Here is a 26,798-nt window from a genome sequence, read left to right on the forward strand (position 1 = left end):
ATATAAAATAAAAGGACTGGGGGTGTGGATTAGTGGCTGAGCTCCCCAGGTTCAATACCTGGCACAAAAGAAAAAGAATTCTAAAATAGTTAGCTTTCATTTTACCTAAATTAATATTTTGTTGTACTCTCCAAGGCATGCTTTTGATAGATAAACATTTTTTTAGTTTCACCAAGTTAGAATACCTCTATTCCAAGTACATTTTCGAAATAAAACAAAACAGAACAAAACAAAAATCCTAGATTTAGTCCATGATATATCATGAAGACATATTACTAGGAACAGAAACATTTTATTCTTTTCAGACCAAAGGACCACATCTTCAAATATAAGACATTCTTTGAAAGTCTGTTTTTTTCTAGGTCACTGAACAATATATTTGCAGGATGTTTATATAATCCATTGAAATCAGTAAACAATTTAAACTGATGTAAATGTAGATTTATGTCTCAGCAAAATTGGAAGTTTTCCTGGAAGCTGTATGACAGAACATACAGCTGTAGGAGTTTATGTGCATAAACATTCACTGCAGTAAATAAACTTCCTTTAAGATTGCAGGAAAATGCTAACTCCTTAATCATGTATATGAATAAACAGATTTCTAGAAAACTTTATCCATGGCTTTAAGTAAATGGAAACTTTTATTATAGTGAAGGTCGATTTTGCTTTGAACCCACTTAAGAAATACCTCAAAAAAAAATAAAGTTAGCCAACCATAAAATGGTTTCAATTTTGATTGTATTTCAGAAGCACTTCTTATCAAAGTATAAATATTAATATTATGACTTTAAATTTTATATTTGAATTCACAACTATTACTAAAATTAAATTTAAACATTAGCATATTCTACTAGCTTGAATCAGCTTAAAGTTATGATTTTTGTAAATTAAGTTAAAGATCAGTAGGCAAGTATTCCTTATACCATAGCACAGACTAGTGGATCCTCTAATGGTATCATTGGAGAGCTACACTTGGAGTTGCATAGTTGCATCTTAGATTTCCAAGATGTACTACACACACTGCAAATAACTATTCTGTCCATGCATTTGCATAGGTGCTGTAAAACTTGCTCTTAAATATGTCATAGATCAAGTTTTAGATACAATTAATTATCTTTAGATTGTGTTCTTTAAAGTAGGTAATGTAAACAGATTGTCTTGCTTAATAGTTGTACTTTGTGTGACAGTATAGCGTTATAATTTTTAAGAACATAATGAGAGGGAAAAAGGCAGAGTTAAGCAACTTATTAGCATTTTATTTACTTATTTATCAAGGAATTGCCAAAAACACTTCATATAAGTGCTTTATAATTAGAAGGATCCAGAAATTTTAGTTGTTATTTGGGTAAAACAAAATAGCTTAATTATACTGATTCTAGTTTTGAATTTGAGAACAAAATAAAGAGGAATGGAGGCTTTACATCTTAAGTGGCATCTATAATTTCAACTCATAAACTCTAATAAAAGTCATATTTTTCTTATATTTAAATATTTATTTCTTTTTAAAAAATAGTTGTCTATTAGCAAAGATTAGAGAGGTGACCTCACCTGTGTTGAGAAGGGACCATTTTATTTCTGTTTTCCTGTGTTCTGAAAGAATAGGAACATGATTGGCCTCTAAATAAAATTTTCATCTATTATACACATTTTATTTCATTTCATAAATTAAGGTTTTTTTAACAAAAGAATTTGTTCTGCATAGTTTAAGAGAATATGATTAAATTACTAGAGCATAAGAACTAATTTTAAAGACATTATACATGGAATTATTATTCTAATACAAAAAACTTTATTTAGAGATAAAATTCTAAAGAATTATATCTAGAAATCATTAATATATGAGTTATATAGGAATTTTCTCCCAAATGCACATCAAAGTTAATTACTAGGACTATTTATTTATTTATTGTACATATTGTGAAGACTTAATAGCATAGCTGAGAACTAGCACCTGATTTTATGTCTTCCCATCATCCTTGATCAAAGGAAGAAAATATGTAATTTTAATCATATATTTTTAAATCTTTTATATTGGATCACATAGAGATAAGAAAAAAATAACTGTGTCTAGTGTTTGGAAACTTGGAATTCCAAGTTTGTATTTTTGTCCCTTTGTCTACAATTTACTTTTGCTTTTTTGCTTACAGATTCCACTCTGATTGGTGTTCACCTTCAAACTGCTGCGATGAGATCCATGACCGGGTAAAAAATGTCTTGAAATCACATCAGGCTCATCCAGGACATTTATATGTTAGTTTCTAAAATTTTCTCTTCAAGACTTTTTATAACAGGACAAGAAAACTACCTAAGATGCTTAATGCTTGCAGTGTTTATTCACTGGAAATAAAGAAAAGCATACTCCATTTGAGGGAAGTTAATGAGCTTGCTATAAGCAACTTATCTAGCTTTCTGCTTGACCTAGGTCATGCAAAATTTTTGACATAGATCATCAGAAATATAAACAGTGTTAGTTATGATTATCATATAAAGAGTAAATAGTAGGCAATCCCTATTAGGTACCCTCTCGCCCTGTAGGAGCTCTGTCTCTTTTCTTCTCACTTGATTAAATCTTTTACGCTCAAAAAAAAGAAAGTAGTAACTTCATGACAATTATTTCACAGTCTTCAAAACATGAACGTTCTTGTTCTTTGATACGGTATAAAGAAATTCCATTTGTTACAAATAGGTTTGTTGTGGTAGAGTATGAGAGAGGAGTTTTGGAAGTTTGTATTTTGAAGAAACTTCACAACTGATTTGTATATTAATTAAATATTTAAGGAATAAAAAGAGATGGTTAGGTCTATCATTTTATTATTAAGAGGATATAAATATGAGAATATTTTCTGTGATAAGATAAACATATTTACATGCATGTCAGGAAATAATGACAGCATGCTCTTTGTGTATTTTATTTCTTATTTCATTTGTCAATTTAAAAAACAATCATCATCAGTTTCATGTTTGGCAGAAGCTTATGATTTAACCCTGGGATCAATTGTTTAATACATTTAAAAATTTTTCCCATTTTATTAGTGAATTATAATTATTACAATGTTAAGTATCTATATGTAATTATTTTTAAGATTCAATTTGTTTTCAAAGCATAATATACATATAGAAAATGCATAAAGCATTAGTAATATCTTGATGAACTGTAATAAAATCAAGAAACTCATGCAAACTATTTACCATATCAAGAAACAAAACATTATCAGTTCTGGAAAAGCCCCTGTTTCCTGCCAGCCTCTGCTGCTCTAAGAGTAAACATTGTCTGACTTCTAACAAAACATTATTTTCTAACACCAAGATTAGCATTCCTTGTTTTGAACTTTATGTAAGTGACACTCTACAGTGTTTAGTCCCCTTTTTCCTGACTTGGCTCACTTTGTTTTTGCCATTCAGACATTTCAGATATCTTTGTTTTTTGTTTTGTTTTGTTTGTAGTAGGAGTTCTTCATTGTATGAAAATCCTGCTTTTTATTTATTTCTCTGTTGATGGATATTGGATCGTTTCTGGTTTGGGCTGTTATGGAGTTGCAATGAGAAGATTGCACATTTCCTTGAGTGATAGGTATATTTTATACCTATCTGTGAGAATACTAAGTTAGGGATATGTGTATATTCAGTTTTAGTAGATACTGCTGAAGAAATTTTCACATGATTCTAACTGTTGACATTACCACTACCAGAGTGGAACTGTTCTAACTTGTTCAATGTCTTCATTGCAACTTGATTGATCGAGGGTGTGTGCGTGTGTATGCATGCTTGTGTGTGTGTGTGTGTGTGTGTGTGTGTGTGTGTGTGTGTATTTTGGTCTTTAGATAAGTGAAAAGTAGTTTATCACATAGTGATTTAATTTGCTGTTTCCTGATATCAAGTGAATATTTTTATTAGAGATTTGAATGTCCTTTATTGTGAAAGCCTTTAATGTTGTCTGCCCATTTTTCTAAAGGATTATCAACCTTTAATTTTTAGTTAAGTTTTCAATATAGATTCTTGACATAAGTGCTTGTGTTTTACAATTTTTCTCTCAATGATACCCTTTAATGAAAAACAGTTCTTAATGCTATTGAATATAATTCATTATTTTTCCCTTTTGGTTAGCATTTTTGTAATTTCCAGACTTTTTCCTCTTTTTTTTTCTTATAAGAGCCTTTTTGTTTTCTTTTACATTTATTTGAATTTTTTTTCTATACAGTGATTGCTAGGTGTTCGATTTCAAGAAAGGTTTAATTATCATAATAGAGGTTTAGTTTTCTTTCTAGTTCTATTAATTGTATATATTTTGAAGCTATTTCATTGGTTGGATACAGATTTCAGACTGTACTATGAACTTTTTAACCATGAAGTCCCTCTTTATCTTTAATAATATGCCTTGTTTCATAGTATTTGTCTGGTATTAGGATAGCTATAGTGGCTGTCTTTCAGCTAGTGTTGAATTATATATATTTTTCCATCTACTGTTTTATAATTATATATAAATGTGTATCTTGCAAGTAGCACATTATGTAATTTTAATCATATATTTTTAAATCTTATATATTGGATCACATAGAGATAAGAAAAAAATAACTATCTAGTGTTTGGAAACTTGGAATTCCAAGTTTGTATTTTTGTCCCTTTGTCTAAGAATACAAATCTAATGTTTTTTTGTAAGTTATTGTAGTTTTATTTAAATTAATCAAACTTAAATAATTCATTTTCCTTTTTATTAACTTGTTCATTTTTTGCTATTCTGTTGTTTTCCCTGTTGGTCTCAACATTCTTACATGACAGAATATTTCTTTTAATGAAGGTTAACATCACCACTAATAACTCATTTTGATAATTATGTATATCTTGAATGTCATGTCATGTGATAGACTGTTCTCCATAATATTGTTCCCCCAAAGCCACAACCTTGGTCTAAATGTTAGAAATCATCAGAGAAGACCAAGGAAGGACTTTCCATAAAATATCTGAGCAGTGTTCTTCAAGTACTGCTATATGCAGCTGTGTCAAGATTATAAATAATAAGGAAGGACTAAGAAATTTGTCACAGATATGATGAGATTAAGGAGGAATGGTAACTAAATGCAGCATGATATTCTATGTTGGATCTTGTAACAGAGAAAAAGTGCATTATTGGAAAGATTGATAAAATCCAAATAATGGCAGCTAATATAATAGTATTGTGCCAATCTTTTTTTTTTTTTTTGAGAGAGAGAGAGAAAGAGAGAACTTTTTAATATTTATTTTTCAGTTCTCGGCGGACACAACATCTTTGTTGGTATGTGGTGCTGAGGATCGAACCCGGGCCGCACGCATGCCAGGCGAGCTCGCTACCGCTTGAGCCACATCCCCAGGCCGTATTGTGCCAATCTTAGTTTCTTGGTTTCATGGGATGTACTATATATCAGATGTTAACATTTAGAGAACCTCAGTGAAAGGTGAAGTTTCTATGTAGTCTATGTGGTTACTTTTGCAACTTTTCTGTGAATCTAAATGTGTATCCCAAAATAAAATAAATTGTTCTTAATTTCAGTGCTTTCGGCCTTTAAGTAAGCCTTGGCATGATTTCAGGCCCATTTCCTTTTGCAGGGGTTGTGTATAATTCTTACCTTCTCAGGCAAGACAGCATGAAACTCCCTTCTGCCTTCCACTTAGCCTCTGTCCTCTTCCTTTGCAGTTTCAGACATCCTACAATTGTCTTGAGGGAACAGTCAGCTCAATTTTTCAGCCATCACATCTCACTGGAGTTTGAGTTCTCAAATACTTAATTTTGTCTGGCTAGCATTGTAGACTAGTAAGACCCTACTGGTTCCTTTGTTCTCCAGCAGTGGACAGTGATTGAATAAAGCATACATTCTTGATATTTGTTCTATGCTCAAAGTCCAAAATGCCCCAGGGAAAAAGCCAGCTTCAGTTAGTTCACCTTGGAGGTTATCTCTTCTCAGGAATGTTGGCACTATTAATAGAAGTAGCTTTCTAACTCCTTTAAATAAGAGAAAAATTACACATTTGAGCAAATTACTTCTTCTTACTCAGAGGTGGAAGATTGTCACACCACTTTTTAAAATTAACTTTATTTTTACCTCTGGCTTGACTTTCTTGAATGGACAACATAGGTTTGCTCATGCTAGCTTACACTAGGCACTAATCTGAATATCTTCTAGGAGCAATCTGAGCACAAACTCTTAAAGTTAGATTTAAGATTTACTTTCTTCCTGTGTTCACTCATAGTATTTGTTTGTTTGTTTGTTTGTGGTGCTAGGGATTGAACACAGGGCCATGTTCATGCAAGGCAAGCACTCTATCAACTGAGCCATATCCCCAGCTTCTCGTATAGAATTTTTTTGAAAGAAATTTTTTTGAAAGAATCCATACATCTGTACTTTTCACTGTTCACAGACGGGGGATATTTTTAAGATATCAAATTTTTTATTCATAGGAATTTATATAATCCAATGATTATTTAATAAATGGATAAGTTAATATGAAACAGTAAACAAAGAGAGAAAACTGTGCTATAGTATAATTTAGTATAATAAGAGGCATAAACAGGAATTGTCATTCTTCTTCTTCTAGACAAAAACTAAAATTTACTAACAGGTAATAACTATTAATAATGTTTGCTATAAGCCAGGTTCTGTGCATGTATTACCACACTTTTTCCTTTCAATAATCTTAAGTGTGTGCTTGTTTTAGTCAGCTTTTTGTCTCTGTGACCAAAAGACCTGACAAAAATGATATAGAGGCAGAAAAGTTTATTTTGGCCCTCAGTTTCAGGGGTCTCAATCCATAGATGGTAACTCCATAGCTTTTAACCTAAGGTAAGGCAGGCATCATGGGGGAAGGGCATGGCAGAAGAAAGCAGTGCAGATCATGGCAATAAGGAAGCCTACGAACTCTTTTCACCAGGGACAAAATATAAATCCCCAAAGCAATCCCTTAGTGACTGACTTCTTCCAGCCACTCCCTACCTGCCTACAGTTACCTCCCTGTTAATAATCCACATCAGTGGATTAATGAACTTGATTATGTTAAGGCTCTTATAGCCCAGTGATTTCATCTCTAAACTTTCTTGCATTGTCTCACACATAAGCTTTTGAGGGGTATCTCAAATCTAAACTATAAGAGTGCTATTAAGAATAAAGTAGTATTTTAAGATGAAGAAACTAAGGCCAGAAAAGTTAAGTGACTTGTATAAATTCAATAATTATACACATGAAATAATTATATAAATTAAATAATTGTAGGCAGCATTTGAATCTAGGTTACACCCTTTGACTTTCACTGACTTCCACAGAGATAAACACAGAGAACACCCAGATGCATATAAACCCTTGTTTTTTTTTTTTTTTTCCTTTTGCAAACTTTTGGTAGCTCTTTATAACATTAATTTTTAGGGATTTTCTTAAACATAAACATAAAACATATATCCAACCATAAACATATAAAATATATAAACATAACATTCACAGAACCATATTTGTTCAGAAACAGACATAAAAGTAATCCCTAATTACACATTTTCCTTGGAGACAGGTCAGACTGAAATCCATGTTGGTCCTACTTGAATACCCATAGACAAAAGTATACCCTCTTTATGTACACCTCAGATGTGATTCTTTTGTTACTTCATGAAGAATTTATTTAAATATCAGCCTCTAAGTGATTTATTTATGAATAAAGTTATGAATCATTAAATATTTAATAGATGAATAAAACAATATATCAGATGTTTGATAATTATTAAAAAATTAAGAGATCCCATCTTGAGCAAAATAATGGAAGATTCTGCTTAAAATATAACCCAATGACTAAAGGAAAAGTGTAAACATTCAATATTTTTTTTTTTACACATTCTTCAAATAAAATTTAAGTCATGTAAAACAGGATCACTTCAACGAAGTTCATTTCACTATTACTTCGAATTCCCAGGCTCTCTCGTGCCTTATAGCAGTATTAGGAGAATACATATGACTTAGTACAATCAATCTACCCTGTCTAGAAATGCATCTTTCTTCAAATAAAACACATTTGGAAGCTGAGGAACATCCAGTTAAAGCAAAAGGCTCTTGTTGGGCCAGATCATGTGAGGTCAAGGTGAAAAGTTTAGACTTCATTGTGGAAGCCAGGAGCTGTGTGATGTCAGATGCACTCAAGGGGTTAGGCCAGTAAGTGACATAACCTCCCAGCTCTAGTTAATTGTTGCTTTGTAGAATATCAGCTACAGCACTGCCAGATCTTCCAATTATTTTTACAAGTATAAATTTATTGTCAACTAATTCAAATTAAAAACATAAAACATTCTGTGGACCCAACAAAGCTCATAGACTAGCTGCTAATTGGCAGCTTCTTTAGAAAATAGAGAGCTACTGAGATGTTTAAAGTACATCATTAGATTTTTCATTAAGGAAATTAATTTGGTAACATTAAGTGGTCAGTTGGCCTGTGGGAAGAGTAAAAATTTGTAATAAGATTATCCAAACAATATGATGAAAGAATAAATCAGAAAGGTTATGTGATTTGCCAGGGAATAATACAGTTAGGTTTTACTATCTTAATGTTAACTAAAAAGTTTTAGCTGAAGTGTACTGAATTGATATCATATCCCTGGCAGTGGACTGAGTGCTCTTCTTATGTAGGCTCTGAAGCCAGTCTTTTGCCCAAGTTATTTGCTAGTTTCCTTGTTAAGTTTCTTATAACTGTTTATAGATTTAAATTATATATAAAGTGGAGAATGATAGCAAAATAGAAAGTGTTTAATAAATATTACTTACTCTTTAAAAATCACTTAATCTAATAGTAATAGTAAAATGGAAATACTTTTGTAACTGTCAGTCTCACCTGGGATTTATGAAATTTTACCATTGTTTCTCAGAAAACTCTATAGGTTTTATTAGCTGTGTTGTATATATTTTTATGTTATTAATTTCTGCTCTTTATAATATTCTTCTTTGGACTTAATTTGTTGTTTTTCCTTTTGCAAACTTTTGGTAGCTATTTATAGCATTAATTTTTAGGCATTTTCCTAATATATACATGCATTTACAAATATAGATTTCCTTTTAAGGAGTGTATTAGCTCTATCTTATAAGTTTTTAAAATATTTTTAAATTGTCAATGGACCTTTATTTTATTTATTTATCTGCAGTGATGAGAATCAAACCCAGTGCCTTACACATGCTAGGCAAGTGCTCTACCACTTAGTCACAATCCCACCCCATAGCTCTATAACATAAGTTTTAATCTCATTTTTGGTACCTTTTGGTTTAAAACATTCTCATTCCTTAAGTTTTAATTTTACCTTTGAGTTACTTAAAAATATTCTGCAAGATTTTTCAAACCTTCTTTAGGGGAAGGATGATTTTTTTTTTTCTTTTACTGGTTTTTGGCTTCATTATACTGCAGTTTGAAATATGCTTTAACTTTTCTGTCTTCTGAAATTTGTTGACACTTCATTTATGACCTCGTGTGAGTTTATTTTTGGCTTCACAACATTGTAATTTCTGTTATGTTGTTACAGTGTAGGTATGTGGCATTTAAGTCAGTTTTGTTAATGTAGTTCAGTTTTTCTATATCTTTGCTGGTTTGTTTTTGTCTGCTTGCCCCCCAAGAAAGGGATCATTCTAAAAAAAAATATTAAGATCTGCCTGATTGCCAGGTGCAGTGTTGCATGCCTATAATCCCAGCAGATTGGGAGGCTAGGGCAGGAGGATTGCAAGTTCAAAGCCAGCCTCAGCAATTTAGTGAATCCATAAGCAATTTAGCAAGATCCTGTCTCATAATAAAAAAAAATAAAAATAGTTGGGGATTTGGCTCAATTGTTAAATGCCTCTAGGTTCAATCCTTGGTACCAAAAAAAAAAAAGCCTATTTTAATACCCCTGTTCTAAAATTTTGCCTTTTTATATTGTGGAACTAAAGGGAAATGTAACTGTAAATTGTTATCATTAATATCTTTATTTCTAGTATTTTTAAAGTTCTACTTTATTGCATATTATTATAGCTACAGCTCCTCTAGTTGGTTAGTATTTTGCAAGGAATATCTTCTTTCATCTTTGTACTTTTAACCTCTCTGTTAATAAAGGAAATTTCAATAACATATATTGACTCTTTTATACAATATGATAGTTAAGTTTCAGTTGAAGTATTTAGTCTATTCATATTAATTTACTTGCTTATATATGGGTAGAAATCTACTATTTTCTATTTAATATACTACCTGTTTTATATTCCTTATTCCCTTCTATTTTGCACTGTTCATATTTGAAAAACAACAAAAATTTATTTCTTTATTTTTCCATGAAAGAACAACAATAACAAAAAGAACAATATTTTGTTCTCTAACAATCTTCCAAAGGTGACCAATTTGTTTTCTTATTTTTAGGTTATTGTGAATTTATAGATTCCAGCATATTTGTTGTGTTTTGTTGTATTTCAGCTATTGTCCTTATTTGTGCATTTAAATAAGCTAAACTTTGGTCAGTGAAACTCTTCATGTTGACTCCAAAGTCTTTGGATGTAGTCCTACTGGGGTTTAACAATTCTAGGGTCATCTTGTACATTTCCTCATCTGATTTTCAATGACATCAGAGATGATTAATATTACAATATAATCTCATTTGCTTTATCAATAAATTTTTTTCAGAACAAAATAGTATTACCAAAGATAAATTTTTAAAAACACTTAATTGTTTGGACATAAGCATTCCACATTTTCTCTTCCTCTATGTTTCTATAACTTTATTTATCTACAATCAGAGCATATGCCATTTATGCCACATCCCATATTCTTTCCTTTATAATCCTCACTTAGAGTTCTGCATAAAAACATTTCATATTTTTATTTATTTTTATGTCAGTGTCTTCTTCAGTCATTTCAGTTGTCTGAAGCCCTTTCTCTAATAAGTTCCTAAGGGGAAAGGTTCATGGGACCTGTGTCCTTGATAGTAACATCTTAGCCTTCATACCTTTACTTTGTCTGAATGTAAAACTGCTTAGCTTGCAATTTGTTTATTTTAAATGTTACTTGATTGTCTCTGTACAGAGTTTCTATCCAATTTGCTGAAAACCCATTTTTTCTTCTTATACAAGTTACTTGTTCTTTTACACTAGAAATTCAAATGTGTTTTTGTATATTTTTCTTTATCTTTAAAAAGTTCAGTAGTTATACTGGAATATATCAAGGTGTTGATTATTCTTTACTGATTGTTTTTACCTCATTACATAGTTTTAATATTTTGTGAATATTTTCTGGAATTACAGTTTTTAGGGTTTTTTCTTCTTCCTTTTACAGGAAGTCCAATTATTTATTTTATATATATATATGATTCTATTTGTATGATATATATTTTTCCTTCTCTCTAATTTTTTTCATATCCTCATTTCTCATAATATTAAAACTTTTTCCTCCTTGTCATTATTTTTTCTCATCTACTGTGATTTTTTGCATTCACATTTTACATTTCTTCTAGTTTAATTTTCCATTCTTAAATTATTTTTCCTTAAATAGTGATTTATCATCTTTAAATTGTTAAATTTAAGGGTTTTTTTGTATTAAGACATAATATTTATATGAATTTATGGTATACAATATGATAATTTTATTTAGTGTTATAATTTGATACATGTACATGATGTATACTGATAAATCAGATTAGTAAGCATTTCCATCTCACCCAATGTTAATCATTTCTGTGTGTTGGTAACTGATATTCTTTTTCTTTAATTTCTATTTTTTCTGAAATTTAGCAGTTTATTTTTAAATTTTTCCATGATATATATATATATATATATATATATATATATATATATATATATTATAATTTTTAAGGATTTTCAGCTTTTTCATTTTACTATTACAACATAATATGCTTCTTGCATGCCCTCCATTGATTGTGACCTATTGGCATTCTCACCACTCTGTATTTTCCTTTTATTATGCATGAATAGGGCTTATTTCATAACCATTAGGCTATTTCAGAAATGACAGAATATGTGACTTCAGTCTTGGGGAGGAGTCTACTGCCATGTCATGGAGGGCATACCATAGTACATTTTTCATTCTATTTTGTAAAAACTTCAAGTCTGGCGTACTTTCATTGAAGACTATTTTGCTCTTTCTTTGTTTTTTTTTTTCTTTCCTCTTATAATTTTTCATAGAATTTAACCCCTCTATGATGATCTTTCTTTGTGAAGTTTTGTTTTCCTAAAATTTTAGAAAGAAGATATGTTTTAATTAACTTTTCTGAATTTGTAAGTTGAGAGTGTTTTTGGTGTTTTTATCAGTTGTCCTAAGGTATGCAGCTTAGAGTCTGAGATCTCATGACTTTATCTCTCTCTCCTGCTTTCTATAACATTTTTCTTTTATTTTCCTGTTTAATTTGGATTTCGTTGCTAGGTGGTTTTTATTCAGTATAAAGTTGTAATTTGAAAGGCAACATTGACATGTTTTGAGAGTTAATGGGTGTTGGGTAACTATAGCTCCTTCAGAATTTTGTACTTATTACTATAGAAGTGTAAAAATCTCTCCCAATTTCACTGGCTATACTTAATTTGACCCACAGAGCTTTTGAGTGAGACTCTGTTTTGTTACTTTTTAAGTGATCAGGTTCAGGAGATTCCATATTGTTTTCCTCTGAGTTCTTCACAGATGCAGAGGCCAATCGTCTTTGGTTACTACTGGTGGCTTGACCCCCATCGTCTCTGATTTGGTAATTCAGGGACTAACTATCTTGTCATTTCTTTTTGTTGTAGACATTTTTCATAAGCCTTTGGCACTGCTATCCTAGGTAATTTTATATTTTAAAAAATTTTACATTGTGTACTTTAATCTTCAAGTGTGTAGCAAAATTGATTTTCAAAAATGAACACATGTGAACAACATCAAGGTCAGAGATTGACATTACCAGCATTCCCAAAATGTTTCTGGGGCCTTTTTTAAATTTCTAGACTCCCTGCCATTCTAATATATAACATATAGATCAGTTTTGAGTGGTTTTGAATGTTCAAAAATTTCATGATTTTGTCTCTGGTTTCTTTGGCTCATCATTGTACTTGTAACGTGCATGTGTTTCATTTTTATTGCTGTGTAGGTGAAATTAGCAAACCATGCCCTATAGGCAAATTCTTATACACACACACACACACACACACACACACACACAGTTTTTATTGGAACATGCATATGCTCATTTGTTCATGTGTTCTCTCTTACTATAATAGCAGAGATGAGACTTGTGACAGAGATCTTGTAGCCTGAAAAATCAAAATGTATTTACTCTCTGATTTGTTGCCAAAAGAGTTTACTTATTCCTGATTTATATTATTTCAAAAGTGTAACTTAATTATTATAGTCTGAAGTTTTAATTTGGGCCTAATACTAATAGTGCTAGTACAAACATTCTTATGTATATCATTTGATGAATATTTATGTGTATTCTAGTTTGCTATCAAACTAAAAGTGCCAACCACACTGCTACTAATGTCTTCTTATTCTAGCTATTTTCAAGAACTTTTGTCTTTTATATTGAGCTGTGTTATATTACACACTTCAATGTGATTTTTCTATGTTTCTGTCTAGCATTTATCATGTTTCTTAAATATATAGCTTGTTTTATCTTGGTTTCCGCAAATTGTTTGTCTCTTTCTTCTTCTGGGATTTGAGTTTATCTATGTCAAACTGGTTCTCTGTATCCCTTATATCTCAGTGTTAGTCAGCTTCATATCACTTTTGTAAAACACCTGAGATAATCAACTTAAAAAAAGAAAAGGTTTTTTTGGCTTGGTGTTTTGGGAATTTCAATCCGTGGTTGGTTGGTTAATTGCTTTGGGGCCTGTGGTGAGGTAGTACAATCATGGTGGGAGCACATGGTGGAGCAAGCTGTTCCAATTATTGAAGCTAGGAAACAAAGACAGTAAAAGGTTGGCCGAGGGCATGTTCCCAAGTACCTAAATCCTCCTGTTGGGTCCCACTTCTTAAAGGTTTACACCACCTTCCAACAGCACCAAACTTTGAATCCCAAGTCTGTATCACATGAATCTTTGAGGCACATTCCAGATCAAAACTGTAGCAATCTTTTAAATTCTTTTATTTTCATTCCTGGATATTTTCTGGTGGGTATGCTTTATATTATGAATATATTCCAATCTATTGCCTATTCATGTTTTAACAAAGTCTTTTTCACGATGAAGTTCTTAATTAAATATAGCTCTATTCCCACTCCATTTGATTAGTGCTTTAGTTAGGGCTTTCTTAATTCTATATTAATGAAACTTGGGCTACTCACAGTTATAAAGATAATAAACTACTTTTAAAATCTTTTATCATTGTTCCATTTACATTTGATCCACAGTGCATCTGGATTTCATTTTACACATAATCTGAGATTTGGATCAAAGTTAATTTTTACCCTTATTTATAGTTATGACCAAGTATATTCTTCAAATACTCATTCTTGAGTATATTTACATGGAAATGTCCTTTATTACTTTAGTAAATTATGTAGGGTTACAAAAGCAATATTGAACAGAAGTGGTGATAGAGGACAATACTATCTTTTTTATTCATCCAAGAAAAAGCTTTTTATACTTCAACATTAAGCATGGGGCTTACTAGAGTTGTTCTTCTTTTTTATTTTTTGTTTATGTTTGTATTTGTTTGTCAAATTATATGTTTCTTCTATTATTTTCTAAGTTTTTAAATTTTTTATCATAAATGCAAAGTTTTATTGCATTGTATCTATTGAAGTGTGAATAACTGCTTTTTTCATCTTTTAATGTAGTGAATTACTTATTTTACAATAGTGTTAAACCATGCTTGTATTCTTGGAAAAAAATCCTGTGGTCATGATTTTCTTGAAAATATATATCACTGGTTTAAATTCACTAATATTTTAGCTAGATTTTTTTTTAAACCAAGTTTATATTGATTGGTCTGCAGGGTTCTTTTTGTAATGCTTTCCTTAGGTTTTGGCTGGCCTCATAAAAATGAGCTGGGAAAGATTCTCAGCCAGTCTCAATAGAGTCTGTATTATTTCAGAAATATTTTAACAAATCTACCAGTAGATTTGTTTTCAATATTTCTCAACATCAGTTATTCAGATTTTTTTAGTTTTTCTTTTCTCACTTCTATGAGTTTAGTTTTGCAAAGAATTTTTCATTAATATTATTAAATAGAATGATATGAAGATTTTTGAAAGAGTTTTATATTCTTTTTAAAAGCATCTGTATAATCTGTAAGTATATAAGCATCTCCCTTTTCAAACCTGACAATGGTAATTCAACTTTAATCCCCACCCCCACATTTTGACTTAGAGAGTGTTCATTTTATTTTTATTTTTTTCAGGGAATAGTGTGAAATTTTTTATTCATCTAGGACAGATCTTTTTCTGTTAAATTAACTTATGTTAATAGTTTTATGTCCTAGTTTTTTCTCCTAGGCTTTTAAAATAGAGGCTGAGGTTATTAATTTTGAGCTTTGATATTCTAATCTTTACATTTTAGAATATAATTTTCCCTCTAAACATTGCTTTAGGTGCATCCCATAATTTTTATGTTGAATATAATAAGAAACTTTATTTTCTAATTTCCATTGTTATTTCTTCATTGACTCCATAGTAATTTAGAAATGTATTTCTTAATTTCCACCTAATTGAATACTCTCTTATCTTTATTATTGAAAGCTTAATTTCTTCTCAGCTAGTGAACAGACTTAGAATTATTTGAGATTTATTAATATTTCTTAAGAACAAGCATACCAGTCACTTTTAGTTATTCTGTGTGTACTTGTAGAAAGTATATATGCCTTTATTATAGGGTATAGCACTCTGTTTAAGTCCTAGTATATCACATTTTTAAACATTTATAACAAGCACTGCAAAAATGTTAATGTATTCTTTACCCTCTTTCTTTCATCTGTAAAATGTTCTAGATTAGCAGGGTGTAATAGCACATGCCTATAATTCCAGTGGCTCAGGAGCCTGAGGCAGAAGTATCACAAGTTTAAAACCAGCCACATTAACTTAGTGAGGCCCACAACAATTTAGGAAGATCCTGTCTCAAAATCAAAAATTAAAAAAGGGCTGAGATGTGGCTCAGTCAGTGGTCAAGTGCTCCTGCTTTAAAAAAAAAAAATCTAGATTACCAGACAGAGCAGGGTAAATGTATATCTGCTTGAGATAATAAAATATATTAAGGTCACCTATTGTTCCATTAAAAAGACATCTTATTTTAAAAAGTAATTCACATGATAAAAAATTGTACAATCATCACTACATCTAGTTTCAAAGCATTTTTCATGACTGCAAAAGATATCCTATACCCATTAGGAGTCAAATAAAAAACTGTCCTCTCCCCCATTTCTCCTCCATTCATAGGCAACTACCAGCTTGAGTTCCTAGACGACCATTAGGATACGGCTTATTAAATGGCATCATATGTTATGTGTCTTTATGACTAGCCTTTTATTTATAGCATAATGTATTGAAGCCTTGTCCATATTGTTGTCTTATGTTACTTCATCCCATTGTGGTGGAAGAATAAAGTTGGGGTTTCTTCAAAGACCATTCCCAGACAATCATTATTTGACTTCTCTGGAAATTACCTAAAAGATCCCACTTACAGTTTTGTCTTTCTTTGAGTCAAAGAGAGCTTTCCCAGTGCAAAATATTTGCACTGGAGACATTTGTTGAAAATAATTACAAGAAATTGCTTAACTTCACAGTAGTTTGAAGAGGTAGAGATAGCAGTTGGGATAAACAGTAGTTTAAGCAAAAGATTAAAAGGAAAAGCTGGATATGTCCATAGGGGCTTTGAAAAGTTCCCTCATATACATGGGATTTTAGAAGACCATACAAATTTGTAGGACAATGCATATATCCCAGGGCTTTAAGTGTGCTCAGGAAAGACCAGACATAACTGAACTGTACACTTTAAAGGACAAATAATTTATGGTCTCTCCCTCCTTCCTGCTCCCTTAACCCCCTTCCTCTACTCCATTTATCTCTCTTCTATTTTCATGGGACCCTCCCCACCCCTTTCTTAAATATTAAAAACAGCAAGAGAGAAAGGACTCATCACCTATCCCTCTTCCTCAATAAGTTTTAAAACTCTTCAGGAACTATGGAGTCCAGAAGGCACTGGGGTGACACAAAGTGCTCAAAGAAAATAACCATCAACCATAAATATCCAGCCAAACTATCTTTCAGAAATGTAAGCGATACTGACATTCTCAGGCAGACAAAGCAGAAATGCCATCACTTACAGATCTGCATTATAAGGAAATACCAAAAGGAGTCCTAGAGGCTGTGGGCTCTAGAGAGCAATTCAAATTTACATGAAGAAATAAAGAGCAATAGATTAGATAACTAAATAGGTAAATATAAAAGAAAGCATAATTGTAAAATTTTTTGCCAGTAGATGATGCTTATTTTGCCTTCTTGATTTAAAATATGACCTCATGAAACAGTAATTAAAAATCTGTCAGTGAGCAAGTTTTAGATAAATATTTGATTTGTAAAAAAATAACAATACAAAAACAAGGAGGGGTTGTGAGAAAAGTCTTCAAATCCTTTGGAAATTTAATTAATATTAATGTAAACTACCATGGAACCTACTAAGAAAATGCATGAAAATATAATTATTAGGGAATTAAACATGTACCCTGGAAAATATAACACAAAAGAAGGTAGTAATTAAAAAATTGAGAAACAAAAAAAGACAGAAAACAACAAATGGCATATGTAACTCTTGCCTCATAAGTAACTATATGAAATTTAAATGAACTAACCACTCCAGAGGCAGAGATTGGGATGCTAAGTAAAAAAAAAAAAAAAAAAAAAAAAAAAACTTGATCAAACTGTCACAAACAAGCTGAATGTAAAAAGATAACAAGCTGAATGTAAAAAGATAACACTATTCAAACAGCATAAAAGTGCTAAAATGACTATACTACTATCAGACAAAATAGATTTTAAAAGTAATTTTTGTTGCAATGAAGAAAAAAATGTAAAATGATAAAAAGGTCAAAGCATCAGGAACATATGACCATTATAAATATATATATATATATCCCTAAAAAGGGGCCCTAAAATAGAAGAAGAAAAACGGAAGGGAGAAATAAATGCCACACAATATTTGGAGACTTCAGTACCTGTGTTCAACAATGGATAAAACAATCAGCAGATCAACAAGGAAATATTTGATTTCCCAGATATGCCACATCATACTAGTTAAAATTTCCAGATTTCAACAAATATTCTAATATATGTAAAGGGAGAAATTGAGACCAATACACAATTAATAGCTTGTAAGACGTGATATGTGATTGCCACAACGGAAAAAAAAAAGTCTGTCAAGTACTCACAACAAGCCTACATGTGTGTATTTTACATGATACAGACATTTTAGAAATTATATGTGTGCATGTATATGTGAGTATTACATCTACACAGGCACATACACACACATATCTTTTATAAGGTCTTAAAACTTGAATAGAAAAGCCATGAGAGTAATGTCTTTTGTTTCCTGAAGCAGAATTCCACTACATGATAACCTTGATCTAGATCTAAAGGAACACCACTGCTCTCCATGAGTTTTTAGTGATTGTGTTCTTATTCTTAGGATAGCCATTCCTTTTATTTGTTTCCTTTGTCATGTCTCTTATGCTTATTAGAGTCCTTTATGTTTTCTAGCTGTTAAAGAAAAAATGCTCAAATCCTTTGGTTTACCAGACTGGATAAAAATACACAACATCTGCTTTTTTTTCAATATTTTTTAATGTAAATTTTTTTATTTCTATATGACAGTAGAATGCCTTATAATTCTTATTACATGTATAGAGTACAATTTTTCATATCTCTGGTTGTATACATAGTATATTCACATCAATTCATATCTTCATACATGTACTTTGAAAATGTACTTCATACATTGTCTTTGAAAATCATTGCATTCCACCATCATTCATTACCCTTTACCCCCTCCCTTCCCCTCCAATTTCTCTGCTCTATCTAGAATTTGTCTATTTGCTCCAAGATCTAAAGGAACATTTGAAAATAAAAGGATAAATATATACCATCTGAGCACTAACTAAAAGATATTTTAACTATATTAAGAATAGACCAAAAAATGTTAATGGGTGTGGAAAACAGCAATAGAAATAAATGAAATTACTTCATAATGATAAAAATTAGAAGCTATAACAATCTAAATTTTTATGTATGTTTTCTGGGATTTTTAAGCTTCCCCTGTTACTTATTGCTCACATTTTTACAGTAGATAATGTTTTGCAGTTTCTTGACATCAACAAAATTTTTAAATAATTTTTCATCATAATCTGTGTTCAGCTCTTTTCTTACATATGTGAATGGACTCCTTCTTAATACAAATATTTATTTGTGCTTACTAGTTGCTCTTGTTATCAGTTCTCTTTCTGTTCTTGATTGACTAAGGAGCCAAGGGTATTGGCTAAGTAGTTGATACAGATAACTTGATATTAGATTATATCAAATTATCATAGATACTTTCAAAGCAGTCTCTCAGGATTCTGTTTCTTATGCCCTTAACTTAGAATAGGCTGCCTGTACAAGGAGGGGAAGACATATATATTCATTACAATTAACTTGCCTTTCATTTTTGCCATTACTGATTTCTAATTGCATTTTGGCTTATGGTTAACAATTATAAGTCATTTTCTTTGAAAGTCACAGGTACATGCTTACATCTATGTTTTCTCAAACACTTATGCCTCAGAAAGCAAGCACAATCATTTTGGAGTTCACATAACAACAGATAAAATCATAGTTTTATTTTCCATAATGGAGAAGAAGAGTCTTTCCCAAAGAAACATAAGCATTATATTAAAAGCAATGAGAAATGAATTAATGAAAATTTTTTTAATTTTTCAGGATGAGAGAGACCCAGAGAAAGATGAAGAGCTGGAGCTGAAAAGAGGGCTGTTATACAGAGACTCTGCCTATGACAGTGACCCTGAATATAGGTATGGGCTTAGTTAATGCTGTGTATAAAGATCTTTCTTATAACGGATGTAAAAATAGCCTGTTTTCTCATCTGCTAAGTTTTTAAAAATTTTTGATTCAAAAGTGTAATTTTTTATTTTTTACTATGTAAATTCCTATCACAATATTTTAATATGTATAAATTACTGAAGGGTTTTTTGTTGTTGTTTGTTTTGTTTTGTTGGTACTGGAGATTGAACTCAGGGGCACTCAACCTCTGAGCCACATCTCTAGCCCTATTTTGTATTTTATTTAGAGACAGGGTGTCACTGAGTTCTTAGTGCCTTGCCATTGTTGAAACTGGCTTTGAACTCATGAATCCTCCTGCCTCAGCCTCCTGAGCCTCTGGGATTACAGGTATTCGCCATGGCACCTGGCTGAAGTTTTTTATTTTATTTGAAGTTTTTTAAGTAAAATATATATAGCTAATTTATGGTGATAATTTTTATCCTACACTTAATATTTTATTTGACTGCACTGCAAGTTCACATATTTCATAATTTATTCTAACCTAAAAAAGGCTTTGTAATTTTAGAACATTACTAAATCTTTTTAAATAAATAAGAAAAAAATCTGTTCTCTTAGATTAAAATTTCAAGAATGTTAGCAATAATATTTTTGCAAAGTTGTACTAACATATCCCATGAGAACTTTCAAAAAAGTTGTCAATTGGCATAAAATACTGTATTAAAATCTGTAAATTAGGTGTGGTAGTACATGCTTGTAATCTCAGTAACTCAGGAGACTGAGGCAGGAGGATCACATGTTTGAGGCCAGCCTCAGCAACTCAGTGATACCCTGTCTCAAAATAAAAAATAAAAAGGTCTGGAGATGTAGCTCAGTGGTTAAACATCCCTACATTCAATCCCCAGTACCAAAATTAAAGCAAAACCAAACAAAAACTGTAAATTGTGGGTGTATGCTGTCAAAGCATCATACCACTGATTACTATAGAGCTTTTACCGTCATAAGATTCCTCAAGAACAAATTTAAGAGCTCCAAATAGTGGAGTGGGATTTTGAATAACCAAATCGCTGATCTTTACCATCAGTAAATGAGGCTAGAACGTCTATGAACATCTCCTTTTGTTCCTTACACCAGCATGAGTGTGACAATATTGCCAATAGTTTTACTGCCTCCCAAGCAAGAGGCAACCTGGGCCTCCCATCAATGTATGTTTTATGTTATGAATGAATTGAAGGAGGAGTTATCCAAAGAGGAAAACTAAGGTTAAGAGAGCACATATCTTAAAAGAGGTTATCTTAAATTCTTTGTTCTTTTAGCTTTATTCCCTAGACTGTTATATGAATTACCTTCCCAATGTGGGGTGCTTAATCCATATAATTAATTATAATTTGGGTGAGGGGTGAGACTAGGAATGATACCGGCGGAAAGGGTCTGATTTTCAAACTTTTGGATACATACTAATTGCTTGAGTTGTTTTTTAAAAATATTGATTTCTACCTCCTACCCTGTAGATTCTAGTTCCTGCATATAGATGAGATCTAAATGTATACATTTTAAGAAATACCATAGATGATTCTAATATCATATTTTAAAAAGCAATGCTCTTGATTTAAAATTTGCCATAAAATTCAATATTGATTCTTTTTCTAGTTTATCAATCAATGTTAATGACTAAGATTTTTAAATTTCCCAGGCGCCTCATATGAGAGAGTAAAGCAGAATATCAGAAAAGTTCTGCTTGTACATTTTTGAGATCACTTTATGATCCTTGCCACCCCTCTCATACGCAGTAGGAGGGAGTAGTCAGTCCTTTAAAATCTTTCCTGAGTGCTTTTCTTTCATATTATTGACCAAAATATTATTTGATTTTTATTCCCAAGTCATATTGTATACTAGGCCAAGAATCTACTCTCATTTAACTTTTCTCATATTAAAGATGAGAGAACCTACATTAATTACACCATTGTTGAGGCTTCCAACAGCAAAAGTAAAGAGGGAATTTGGGTCTCAGCTTTTTAATTAGCCTTCTGCATGTGCCCATTGACAGTTGTGAAGAGGAAGTCTGTATGGACCTCTGGAATGAAGTGAGGAGCTCAGCATATTCCTTCCTACAAAAGAAACAATAAAACTGACCAGAATTATCAAGAACAATTTTAAAACTTGGGAATTGACCAAAGACATGTAACAGATTGAGAAACATTTATCTAGAAAATCTACTGAACCATGGGAGTGTGGCATTTTAACTTAGAGATTTCATCCTCCCCCCACAGCCACTGGCTCCCTAGCTCTGTGGCACAAAAGCACTGCTAAAGCAGTCAAGTTAAAAGACCAGGAAGTTTATATGGAGCCAAGTGTTGGGGCATGAGCAGAAGCAATAATGATCCTACTGGCAGTCAGGGAAGGCCTAGCGTCTTAATGCTTAGGACAAACAATAAAGATTCAGGAACCAGATAACCAAAGTGGGCCTTGATAAACTTCTGTTTATTTCTGGTTGTTTGGAAGGTTATATGTATACATAAACCTGTTATGATTGTAAGGGACTAGGAAGGGGCCTGGCAAGCTAATAATTCACAACTGAGTGTGAAGCCTGAGAAAGGCAGTAAATAAAATCCAGAACAAGCTTATAAACTGGATAAACTGAATATATTCTCCAAGCCACTTACAGATCCACTGACAAAAAATGGAAGCCTTATAGGTTTACATGCTCTGACCAATTGTTTCCTGGTCACTAAGCCATGCTAACCCAGGTGTAGTCCCTAAGAAGCCAGGCTCGCCGCCTGTATTCTAAGCAGTTTGGGAAGCTGAGGCAGGAGGATCATGAGTTCAAAGCCAGCCTCAGCAGTGGTGAGGTGCTAAGCAACTCAGTGAGATCTTGTCTCTAAATAAAAATACAAAATAGGGCTGGGGATGTGGCTCAGTGGTTGAGTGGCCCAGAGTTCAATCCCTGGTATCTGGCCCCCCCCCCAAAAAAAAAAAAACCCAAATAGAAACAAATTTTTTTAAAGTAGCAAGGGACACCAGCAACTGTACAGGGAGAGAGAAATAAGAATACAGAGTATCAGTCCAAGCAAATCTTTAAACAAGTAAAATAAAAGGTAATAATCTTGGCAGGGAAGTCAGAATCCAGAGTTGCTACAAATATGGTGGCACACGCCTCTAATCCCAGCAGCTCAGAAGGCTGAGACAGGAGGGTTCCGAGTTCAAAGTCAGCCTTAGCAGCAGTGAAGTGCTAAGCAACTCAGTGAGACCCTGTCTCTAAATAATATACAAAATGGGGATGTGGCTCAGTGGTTGTGTGCCCCTGAGTTCCATCCCCAATACCACCCCCCACCAAAAATGTCATTTTCAACAAAAATTTTGAGACATTTTAAGAAACATGAAAGTATGACCCATATTATATGAAAAATGAATTGTTAGAATCTGTATCTGAGGAGTCATCAATGTTGAATTCAGCAGATCAAGGCAACTGAGTTCAAAGAGCTAGAGGAAACCATGTTTAAAGAATTAAAAGTATAATGAAAATAATTTATCACATTGATCATATTAATTAAAAGAAATTATTTGTTTTGTTTTTTTCTTAGTAAAAAATATTTTGCTCATGATTTAACATTATCTTATACTCTAGATGTACATTATGGTCATCATCCACAGAGTATAGCAGATACTCAATGTTTTCTGCAGGAAAAGAAGAATGGGAAAATAGAGCATTTGTTATTTCATCTTCCAAGCGTTTGATATTCATGATAATTGCCCCATGTCTGCCATCACCTTTGTGCATGAAACTCATTAGAAAGACAGTTTTCTCAAAGAATCAATAAATGACTCTTTACTTTTAATTCTGTGGGTTCTAGGTGGCTTGCAGAAGGAATCTACTACCTTTATGGGCTTGCTTCTCAATTTTGAGTTTTATTTTCTAGAAAATTTTTAGTCATTTGCTATGATAGCCTGCCAAGTCCCAGTTCCCTAGGATGCTCTTTTTTCTTTTCTTTTTAGTACATTCTACATATACTTCATATTTCCTCAGTTTTCAGAATATTTAAAGTTCTCTACATTGTTATGCATTCTTTGAGCATTAGCCCTAATTTTAAAGACAAAGGTTGAGGGTAATGTTTTATATAGATAGGAGTTGGCCACAAAAGAGAGAAAAATAATAATAATAGAATAGAATATGACTGTTTGTTGTTCATAAAATTTGCTATTGATAACCACTGCTTTCTATTTAGATGTGCATATTTTCCAGGATACTGATAGTATGAAATATGCTCAATATAATATTTTAGTTATAAAATTATAACAAATTCAAGCTAAATAATTTAAATTTGGGCTTTATGCTTTTAAACAACACAGGATTGATTATAAATTTCATTACTTCTACATTGGTCACTATATGATCAATTTTATGACTCTACCAAGATGTCATAAATAAATAGCCAGAAAGCTATCATTAGTAAAATTCACAAAAAGTTGAAAAGTTGACTTTCATTTTAAGTGAGAAAATGTTGCTTAATTCTAATTTAAATTCATTAGATTTTGTATTTTCAAATCAACTATCATAAAGTCCTTTTTAAAAGTTCTTTTTATTAAATATTTAAGGTTTAGTTTTTCTTTTTCTTTTAAAAAATATTTTTTAAAAGTTCTTTTTATTAAATATTTAAGGTTTAGTTTTTCTTTTTCTTTTAAAAAATATTTTATCTAGAAAAATATATTGATATTTATAAATTTTTTTTCAAAGCGTTATAAAAATTGTAGCTCAGAGTCTAGAAAAGTTTCTTATGATTAGAATAAACAAGTATTCATCTTTAAAAATAAAAATATAACCATTGTAATTAGAAAAATCTACTTAACGCCTGTACCTAAAAAGTATTCAAACATGTTCAGTTAATTAGTAGCCCCTTCAAAGAACATGAGTAAACAACAGATGGTTCTGAGACTACCAATTCTTACTATACAAATTTAATTTTTAAAATAGGGCATGAGAAAATAATATAATTTTCATTAAGGATTATGATTTTTATGATTTTTCATAAACAGAGCAAGTACTTATGGTCTTGTCTAAATGTTATTAGATCGGGGGACTGCTGACTAGATGATGACATGGGGAAAATGATAAGCAACAGTCCATGGTAGCTTTGGAGCCACGATTAAGTTTTCCATGATATTATTTGCCAAACCTGTAATTATTTAATCTTTAATGGCTACTTTTAAGGAATTAAAAAATAAATTCATTATTTTATTTAACTGGGTTAGGACATGAGAATACTCTGAAGTATTCTGGCTATGCTGCACATGAGGTCAGTTTTATGGCTAATTCTTTTTCCTTGAAGTATGGGAGGGAGTTCAAAAAAGAAGAAGGAAAACAAATGGAATATTCCCTGTGAACTTGATAACAATACTGAGTTTAACCTACAATTAAAACCAAAGGGATGAATTAAAATATTATGTGTTTAATGACCATGTGTCCTCTTAGTTGCACAGAAAAAATATTTGAAATTAAAGAAATTTTAGAGTAATATTAATTCAATTCTATTTAAAAATTGAAATCCTTTTTAGTAGAAATCCTTTTTATATCTTGCCATTGTAGGCTCCTCATTCCTCTAGGATTAAATTCTCCTTTTGATTCTTGACAATTTTGATCTCTTCTTACTCTTCTATAGCTATACTTGGTATTTCATTATTTGTCTTAATTCTGTTACAGTGTGCGATCCCTGAAATAATCTGTGTCATCTTGTCTATCTAGTGAATGCTTTGTCATTCTTTAGTTGTTCTCTCATCTGAGGTACTTCTAAGACCTTAGGCATTATCTTCTTCAACACCATCCATTTACCTGCAAATGCCATGATTTTATTCTCTTTTATTGCTGAGTAAAATTCCATTGTGTATATATATGCCACATTTTTTAATCCATTCATCCACTGAAGGGCATCTAGGTTGGCTCCACAGTTTAGCTATTGTGAATTGTGCTGCTATTATAAACATTGATGTGACTGTGTCATATTCTTCTTTAGAGTTATATCACACATGTATCCCATCCAAAAGTGATAATGTATTTAATTGTCCTTGTTTCCAACTTTACATAAGTGTGATTATAACTATGTGTAGTATTCACAGCTTGCTTTTTTCCTACTTGTTTTTCATTTTCACACACAATTATTCATGCAGCTGTAGGTATTAATGTTTCCTGCCGTATCCCCTGCTATTATTTAGGACAATATCTGTGCTGTGTGTATGTGCCATTGCATAGGACACAAATCACATTTTTATTTATCTGTTCTAATGTAGATATTTAGGTTGTTCCCAACATTGTTATTATGAATAGTTTATACATACTTACTGTTATGCACGTGTAAAGATTTTTCGGGGTATCTAGGAATAGAATTAATGGGTTAAAGTTGCATAATCCCTCTAACTTGGTCATGCCAAACTTTACACAAAGTTAATGTGTAAGTATTTCCATTATTGTACATCCTCAATTGACAGTGTCAGGGTTTAAGGGTGATCATGTGGATGTTCCATACCTTTTTGTGTCATCATTTTTATTACGTACAATGAAGACTGACATCAAGCCAAATAAATTCTCTTTACAGATAAAGAGCTCCAAGAATTTCTATTTTGCCACAGACAATGGCAATAATATTATAGAACTGATAAGTCATGGGAAGAAATTGGTTGCATGAAGTAAGATCTAAGTATATGAAGAAAGTGTCACATTTAATGGTCAAGAAATACAGTTTCATATGACACAAATGTCATAATCTCTAACAGACTTGAGTGGTCTAATCTATAATAAGTATTTCACTTATTGAAGTAGGTTGATTTTATTTAT

At 31.6% G+C, this 26,798-nt stretch overlaps 1 protein-coding gene across 2 annotated transcripts in view; it reads left to right on the forward strand.

Moving 5' to 3' along the window:
- The window catches only part of SPATA6 (spermatogenesis associated 6), a 119,673-nt gene that overhangs the window by 86,636 nt on the left and 6,239 nt on the right, over positions 1-26,798 (forward strand). Inside the window, exons 11-12 of one of the 2 annotated variants that reach the window (XM_081307147.1) lie at positions 2,148-2,250; positions 19,898-19,989. In XM_081307147.1, the coding sequence (XP_081163273.1) occupies positions 2,148-2,250; positions 19,898-19,989 (195 nt within the window). The remainder of the gene's footprint in view (positions 1-2,147; positions 2,251-19,897; positions 19,990-26,798) is intronic. The other variant, XM_081307148.1, reaches the window with a different exon arrangement.

This window comes from Spermophilus citellus (genome assembly GCF_964194105.1).
Source record: "Spermophilus citellus genome assembly, chromosome: 9".
Taxonomy (NCBI): domain Eukaryota; kingdom Metazoa; phylum Chordata; class Mammalia; order Rodentia; family Sciuridae; genus Spermophilus; species Spermophilus citellus.